A 9,221-nucleotide genomic window follows, 5' to 3' on the forward strand; every position below is an offset into this window, starting at 1 on the left:
TCAAGAGGCTTATAGACAGAATTTGCAGCTGTCAGAGGGGGAGTAGCAGCTGGGATGGTATGAGTAGACTCGTAAGCCGTGATCCATGACTTATTAATGAGTTTGAGCAGGGCTGCTCTGTCGATCTGGCGAGGAACATAAGTGATAGTAAGGATTCGGTCCTCTCCAATCTGAACGAACAGGGCTGCATCATTACTGGAGAAACCAGTATTAAGGTTCATGGCATGATTTTGGAGTCTATAGTAGACCTGGTAGTGAAGAGTGGCTGCTATCACTATCTCTTTCTGAGGCGCACCTGTCAATTGTATCAGAAACTGCCAAGCATCAGGCAGGTTCGGATCTTGCAGAGAAATGTTGTAGTTGGGATACACCGTGTAGAAAATAGTGCCATCGTTCAGAGTTGTCTGAACGTCCGTGATAGTTGCATGCGGGAAATTCTGGAACCTGGTGTCCAGAAGGTTAAGACGCATGGCTACCGGGAGACCCTTACGACCATGGAAGGTAACGGCTATTTTGACGGCACCAAGATGGAGATGGGTGTAACCTAACTGGATCCATTGCCGGATCAGCTCAGAACTGATGTTCACAGGGAAGTACTGGTCTTTACCACTAGCAGTGATCTGGTTCTGGGAAAAAGGAGGAGCCTGGACATACTCCTTTAGACCTTGAGTCTTTTTAGGAGATATGATTGTCCTGATCTTCCTGGTGACTGAGGTAGAAGATTGGGGAAAAACATCATAAGGGTTTATGATGGGGAAGTTGGTTGGGTGAATCTGTTGTTCAGTCGGGGTATAATTAAGTTCATATAAGTAGTCTACCTTGGAGGCATGGGAAGATTTGAGAGTCACTGGAGCAGTAGGAGGTTGTAAACTCATGATAGTAGGAGGGATGGCTTCCGTCCTTCAGAGATGCACCGGACTATTATCTGGTATGAGATGAGAACAGTAAACATAGTGCATGGTGAATAGTGTCCTTTTCTGACTAGACCGGAGGTAACCCGAGTGTGCTAGGATTTAGAGTGATCTCTGTCTGCAGACCCACACCTTACTTAAGGGACGTTACCAACCTGGTCAGAGAAGACCACCGTACACCATACACACCTATTTCTGATGCAGAGGATCCGTCGAAGACGGCAATTGTAGAGCATACTTAGGCTGCATAAGTAGAAATCATCATCATCATCACAGATAAGAGGCCGAGGAGCAGAGCACCGTCGAACAGAAGGCAAAAGCGATTACTCACAAGACATAGATTCAGCAGCCTATTCCTTGTTTTATGGCTTCTAGTTCAGAGGGAATCAGCAGGAATTTCCCTCCTATTGCTGATTATGAGGATAATGATCGTCGCCGCCACAAATGGAAAGTCACTCCTCCGTCTGTCCTTGATAACATGGGGCAGATGGCTACCAATTCCACAGTTGAAGCCCAGCTTAACTGGCAGGCAGAAAATGCTTTGGTCCAGAACCAGTATCTGAACAAGCTTCTTTCCTACCAAGAGCACCATACTCTTGCATTCTGGCAGAATGAATCTGACATCCGTTACCTCAAGACACGGATTGAATCTCTCCACCAAGAGCTCATGACTATAGCTATGATGGTGAAAGATTCCTCATATGCGTCCTTTCTCATCTCTGGCCGAGAAAAGGAAAAGAAACTGTTGGAAGAATAGCTCAGGATGGCCCAGACTCAACCATTTCCATCCAGCCCTACTCTCTTCCCTGAATCATTCACAAACCCAGTTTACCATGAATATTCAGCTCCACATAGTTTTCCCACTGCTATGTTTAAGGAGTTACAGGACCAACAGAGACATCTCGCTTCTCTCAAAGCCAGATCCCCAAAACCGAAGCGATCCCATACATCTTACCCTGTCTCCTCTCAACCTGTTTTCCAACCTACTCCTATTTCCCTGCAAAAACCCATGGTTCAACCTACTTTCCAGCCTTTACCTGACCAACATACAGGACCCCCTAGTTTTGTTCCTTGGGTTCCTCCCAGATCAAAACCTGATACCCCTGATTCAGCCTGCCCTGATATTCCTCTCCCAAAGAGTAACACCCTCAGTACGTTCCTCACTCAGTTAACCTTGAATCCACCCAAGACCATACCTGTCTTGTCCATAGCCAAAGTTGCCTCTGTTACCTCCTTCTCAGACACCGACTCTTCCATTTCTCAGAGTCCTCTTCCTACCTACCAAACCCGTCCCCCAGTGCCAGATGGCTCCCAGGCTCCAACTGAACCCATTGTTCACAGCAGCGACAGTGAAGTTGACACTGCACCATAGCAGCACCATCCCAGAGCCGCCCCCGCAGCTCCTCATACCCCCCTTCAGGCACCGAATCCTAGTCTTTTTGCCAATCAGGACCCTAAGCAGCTATTCACCTTTGATGGTCTCCCTTATCATAAATAGCCTGAGCGGATTTCGGAGTTTCATGCTTGGCTCACTGCAGAAATGTTAGTTGAAGGAGCCACAGACGGTACTGTTATTACCAAGTTCTTGGCCCGTACCCATGGAACCCTCAGAGAATGGTTTATGGCCCTTGGTGGTTATCGGCAACTCCAGTGGACTCAGATCCCTATTGATATCTTCATCGCACAATTGTACAATGAGATGATTGGACCCATTGAGAACAACATACTCAAGGCCCGAGAATAGTACTTCCAGATGAAGTGTTGCTCTTTTCAGAAGAATGATCTTGCTAAGCACTATACACGGATGTTGGACCGATTTTACATCCTTGGAGGATTGGATGACCCAAATATGAAGCAAGTGTTTCTCAATTCTTTCCCTGAACCCTTGGGCAAAGAGGCCATAAAATCCTTGCACCATTTTGGTCTCCAAATTGATCAAGCTCCTATCGGTCGCCTCTATCAAGAGATCCTTAGTGCTCTGCAGAAGTTGTGTGATCAGCAAGTATTCTTCAAGCAATGGGAAAAGACCACTCATAGACTCACTGATGCTAGTGACACATCTCATCTTAAGATCAAATGCAAAGACAAAGACTGTTCTTGTCCATCCAAGAAGAAGTCCCACTTCTCCAAGATCAGTTCCCGGCTAGAAAGGATCCCCAGGAAAGATGGAAATCACAGATCTCATTGATCTTATCGGTTCAAGCGTAAGCATCAGCATCAGCATAGGTCTCAGCAACAGCCCTATAAGTTCTTCAAACGAAAGAAATTTCGACAGAAGACCTCTACAAAATGCTATGCGTGTGGAAAAATTGGCCACTTTGCTCGTAATTGTCCTGACAAAATTAAGCAAGCCAAACTAATGCATATGCTTGCCCCCTTTTCCATCACTGATGATCCAGATGCAGATGTTGAATCCCTCTACTCTGTAGATGATGACTTCTCCCCCGACTTACTATTTGTCCTTGAAGAAGAAGAAGAAGGAAAAGACCTGGATACCTCTTCCACACCCGACTCCGAGTCCGATGGATTTGACCCCATCTACCCGATAGCCTCTCCTTTGTCCCCTCCTAATCCTTCTAAGTCACCAGCTTTTGCCATCACCAAGACCCCACTTCCTCAAGCTAGCCTCTCCATATCTCCTACCATATGGGACCGTCCTATCAAAGTTATTGGTTACTTTGATACAGGTTGTTCCACAACCATATTAGCTCCCCATATCCTTCCTCCTGATTGTTGGAAACCTCACAAGCAGTTCTTCACTGCAGCCGATGGTCAAACCTTTTCGATCAACCTCATCTCCAAACACCCTATCTGTTTCCAAATATTCCCCTCTCTTACCTTATGTCATATAGTCCTCGGATCCTCTCTTCCCGGTCATGATGCCCTTATTGGTTTTGACATCCTTTGTCAGTTACCCCATCTCCGATGGAGTATACATGGTCTCAGCCACAAGAAGCATTTCATCCCTTGGATAACTATTCCTAATTTGCTACTAATCACTCCTATTGCAGATATTAAAGCACAATTGTTCCTCCGATGTGGTGCTGAGAATCATGCAGACTTCCTTACCAAGTGTGATCATCCCCTCTGGCAGAACCAGAAGTTCTTCATCCGGCTCCCTTTCAAAAAGAATGAGGATGCAAATCCTACCAAAGCCAGTCACTCTGGTATGAAGCCTGAACATCTCACCAGTGCACGACAAGAAGTTGCCCTACTAGAAGTACAAGGCCTTATTGAGAAGACATCTTCCCCTTGGGCTTGTGAAGCCTTCTATGTGAACAAAAGAGCTGAAAGAGCGTGGCAAACTCGGACTTGTGATCAACTATCAGCCCCTCAATGCATTTCTGGCTGACGATAAATTCCCATTACCTACAAGGCCTGCCCTTCTACTTCAACTCTCCCAGGTGAAGATATTCAGCAAGTTTGATCTCAAAGCGGGATTTTGGCACTGGAATTCATCCAGATGACAGTCCAAAACCAGATTCTCAGATCCCGGTGGACACTTCCAAAGGGATGCTTCTCCCTTTGGTCTCAAGGTGGCTCCTTCCCTGTTCCAACAAGCTATGCTACAGATTTATGCTCCCATTCAAGAACATGCTTTGATCTATATAGACGACATCCTCCTCTTCTCCAGTACAGAAGAAGATCATGCTCTTCTACTTCAGCAGTTCTTAGACATTACCATAGCCTATGGTATAATGCTCTCACCCACAAAGATGGAAGTTGCAGTCGACACTATTGACTTTCTCGGCGTTACTATATCTAAAGGACAATTCCAGCTACAACCACATATTGGCCGCTCCCTCCTCGACTTCTCAGATGGCCCCTTCACTCAGCAAGAGTTGCAGCAGTTCCTCGGCATCATCAATTATATAACCGAGTTCTTACCACACCAGGTCCGGTTCACGCATCATCTTCACCGACTCCTCAAAAAGGATGCACCACCCTGGTCCTTTGTTCATACCCAGGCAGTCAAAGATCTGAAAGCCCTAGCCCAGTCATTACCAACTCTACAGATCCCATCAACAGGACTTCGTATTCTACAGTCCGATGCCAGTGATACCCAATGGGGTGCAGTTCTACTTGAAGAATCTCCAGACAAGTTACGACGTGTATGCGGGTACCATAGTGGTATGTTCAAACCAGCTAAACAACACTACCACTCCACATTCAAAGAAATTCTTGCAGTTCGTCGTGGAATTGAGAAATTCCAGTTCTTTCTTATTGGCCATACATTCCAGATCGAGATGGATATGACCGCTTTCCCAAAGATGTTACAGTTCAAGCAGAAGCAGCTCCCTGAATCTCAGCTACTACGATGGGCACAGTGGTTCTCACAATGGTCTTTCAAGGTTCGTCACATCAAAGGCAAAGATAATGTCCTTGCTGATTTCCTCTCAAGGACCAGGAAGAAATTACCATTATCTTCTTCCATCCCTGCCCTCTGCATGCCCCTTACCCCTGGAGCTTCCTCATCTTCTTCAGCTCCACCACAACCTGACCCACTCCTTGACCTCTTTCCGGCTCTCCCAGCATCCCTCTTCAGTAATATTCCCCTTTGTACCCTCAGGACCAAAAGTATCTCTACCTACCAGTCCGTTCTTATCTCTATGGTCCATAATAATGGCCTTCAGTATGATTGGGTAGTCTGTCACCCAGATTTCCCTTTCCTTACTCCTTTCATCATCAATCCGGCCCTCTTCGATAAAGAATGTGTCGTGTTCTTCTGGCACCTTCCTACTGTTCACACAGTTGCTCTCACCTTCAACCATCATACTCTCTATCACTATCTGAGTACAGTCTCCACCATCTTCTCTAATCCTATTGGCACTGTTTACTTTCGTCTCCAAAGACCTCAGTGTCTTGCCCGTTTTCTTCGTCTCTTTGGTCCCATACCTCAATGGCTTCTGTCCCTCTCTGTTCTTGATGACGACCCCTTCGTCACCTATATTTTCCATCGACCACCTAATTTCATCCATCATCACCTGGTCACACCTCCTATCCTGGATCACAATCTTATTGCTTATGATCCGACCTTCTCTCTCTATGGCACCAGTACCGAAGATCTCTTTGTTCACCGTGAAGGTTCCTCGACCCTTATGGTATATGGCGACATAGGGTTTTGGGAGATGTATGTGTGTGCGTATATGGATATGGATAATATTGTCAATGTATAATATTGATAAATAGGGGATTGGGATCATGCATATGGTCCGACCAAAGGTTCGGGTAAGGGGTCAGGTTATGAGTGTGGGAAGGTGTTAGGCACCCACCTCGCCCGGCCGCAGCCGGTCTCCCTGCGTTAGATGCTACATAAGGATGAATGTTCTCTCTCTTTTATTACGGGGATGGGGGATATTATTAACTACATTCAGATGCTATGAATTGAACTAAAGCATAATAAACTACATTACATATGTACAAAATATGGACTAAAACGATGAAATATGAAAGGACTACATTGAACCAACAAAAATGCGGTAATTATACCTGTATAGTTGTATTCCCCTGGCTCAGGGGAGATGTACGAATGGATTGACGCCGATTCTTTCTTGGCAGAGTAACGGCTCTTTCAAATGATTTGGAGAGGAGTAAATAGATAAAATAACGTCTGTAATAAAGGAGTTTTGATGGTTATCCGTGCACAGACGGGATAACAACGCTAAGGAGCAAAAGCGCTCTATACTCAGAGGGACAATCGAAGGATCTGGCAGCCACAAGAAAACTTCAAGCACTCACACTCTCATGAGAGAAGGAGGAGAAATGAGGGTGAAAAGAGAAGAAAAGGGGCTAGGTATCACTTGGGGAGGGTCTCTCCACCCAATCTTCCTTAGGAAATGTGGGAGGGGACCCTCCTATTTATAGGGAGGGACCCTTCTCTCTCCTGGCCAGATAAGTCCTCCACGGCGCCGTGGAGGTGTCCACGGCGCCGTGGGGGACTTTTCCACTGTGTCGTGGTTGACATCAGCAGGCAGATGTCACACCCCCTCATGGCATCGTGGAAATCCGGTACACATCCCCATAGTGCCGTGGGAAGGAGTCCACGGCGCCGTGGGAAGAGTCCACCGCATTGTGGGAGCGCAGTGCCATTTTTCCTTGTTTTTGGGCTAAAAATGGGCCATTTTGTGTTCAGCATGGTTCTTGGTCTTATGGGTCAGGTATCTTGGGTCGAAAAAGAGGGAGAGTGCGTCGTCCATCGTCCATGTCCCGTCGTCATCATCGCCAATTAGGGGGTGACAAAAAATCAGTGTCTATAGTATCGATTCGAAGGTCTCAACCCACCACATCGCATCCACAGGTCTAATATCAGAACACCGTTCAGAAAATCCCAAACCCAAAAAAGTACAAAAATGCACTTAAATAACTGCAAACGAACCACTCTATCTAATTTAAACCAAAATGAACCTATGTCAAAACCCAAACCCAAATAACCCCAAACTACCCACCTTGTATCGGTTTAAAACGAAAATGAACATATGTCAAAATGGGTATCGATTCAAAGGTCATGACCGTAAACATCGCATCCACACGTCTAATAAGTGATAAGGAAAATTTTCAAAAAATCCAAAACCCAAAAAAGTACAAAAATGCTACCAAATAACCCCAAATGACCCACCCAGTCTGGTTTAAACCGTAAATGAACATATGTCGAAATACGTATCGACTCGAAGGTCATAACCCTCAACATTGCATCCACACGTCTAATAAGAGATAAGGACACTTTTAAGCAAAACCCAAACCCAAAAAATTAAAGAAATGCCCCCAAATAACCCCAACCAACCCACCCGGTCGGGTTCGGACCGAAAATGAACATATGTCGAAATACGTATCAATTCGAAGGTCACGACCCTCAACATCGCATCCACACGTCTACTAAGAGATAAGGACACTTTTTAGTAAATCCTAAAGCCAAAAAAGTATAGAAATGCCCCAAAATAACCCAAAATGACCCACCCGGTATGGTTCAAGCAGAAAATGAACATATGTCAAAATAGGTATCGATTCGAAAATCACGACCCACAACATCGCATCCACACGTCTAATAATAGATAAGGACAATTTTTAGAACATGACAAACTCAAATGCGTACAGAAATGCCCCCAAATAACCCAAAAAGTGATAAGGACACTTTTTAGAATATCCCAGACCAAAAAAAGTACAGAAATGCCCCCAAATAACCCAAAACGACCCACCCTATTTGGTTCGTATTGAAAATGAACATGTGTTGAAATGCGTATCGATTCGAAGGACACGACCCTCAACATCGTATCCACACGTCTAATAAGAGATAAGGACACTTTTTAGAGAATCCCAAATCCAAAAAATTATAGAAATACCCTCAAATAACCCCAAACGACCCACCCTGTCTGGTTTAAACCGAAAATGAACATATGTCAAAATACGAATCGATTCGAAGGTCACAACCCTCAACATCACATTCAAACACCTAATAATAGATAAGGACACTTTTTAAAAAATCCCAAACCCAAAAAAATACAGAAATGCCCCCAAATAACCCCAAACGACCCACCCAGTCTGGATCGGACCGAAAATGATCATATGCCGAAATAGGTATCGATTTGAAGGTTACGACCCTCAACATTGCATCCACCTGTCTAATACGCGATAAGGACACTTTTTAGAAAATCCCAAACCAAAACAAGTACAGAAATGCCCCAAAAAAAGCCCAAATGACCCACCCGGTCTAGTTCGGACCGAAAATAAACATATGTCAAGATACGTATCAATTCAAAGGTCTCAACCCTCAACATCGCATGCACACATCTAATAAAGGATCGGGACACTTTTTAGAAAATCTTAAACCCAAAAAGGTACAGAAATGCCCCCAAATAACCCGAAACGACCCACCTGGTATGGTTCAAACCGAAAATGAACATATGTCAAAATAGGTATCGATTCGAAGGTCACGACCCACAACATCGCATCCACACGTCTAATAATAGATAAGGACATTTTTTATAAAATGAAAAACTCAAAAAAGTACAGAAATGTCCCCAAATAACCAGAAACAACCCACCCGGTATGGTTCAAACCGAAAATGAACATATGTCAAAATAGGTATCGATTCGAAGGTCACGACCCACAACATCGCATCCACACGTCTAATAATAGATAAGGACATTTTTTAGAAAATGAAAAACTCAAAAAAGTACAGAAATGCCCCCAAATAACCCAAAAAGAGATAAGGACACTTTTTAGAAAATCCCAAACCAAAAAAAAAACAGAAATGCCCCCAAATAACCCAAAACGACCCACCCTGTCTGGTTCGTACTGAAAATGAACATATGT

General features: G+C 44.7%; 1 protein-coding gene across 1 annotated transcript; it reads left to right on the plus strand.

The window, feature by feature from the left end:
* Nucleotides 1–1,674: 1,674 nt before the first annotated feature.
* On the plus strand, nucleotides 1,675–2,283 carry LOC122647611 (extensin-like). The gene has a single exon (XM_043840965.1). It carries the CDS (start codon nucleotides 1,675–1,677, stop codon nucleotides 2,281–2,283), a length of 609 nt encoding a protein of 202 aa, XP_043696900.1.
* Nucleotides 2,284–9,221: the final 6,938 nt, after the last annotated feature.

This window comes from Telopea speciosissima, unplaced genomic scaffold (assembly GCF_018873765.1).
Source record: "Telopea speciosissima isolate NSW1024214 ecotype Mountain lineage unplaced genomic scaffold, Tspe_v1 Tspe_v1.0089, whole genome shotgun sequence".
NCBI lineage: Eukaryota > Viridiplantae > Streptophyta > Magnoliopsida > Proteales > Proteaceae > Telopea > Telopea speciosissima.

Bases quoted from the DNA above. Each gene is read 5' to 3' on its own strand.
- LOC122647611 (XM_043840965.1), top strand. From the start codon at position 1,675: ATGGCCCAGACTCAACCATTTCCATCCAGCCCTACTCTCTTCCCTGAA.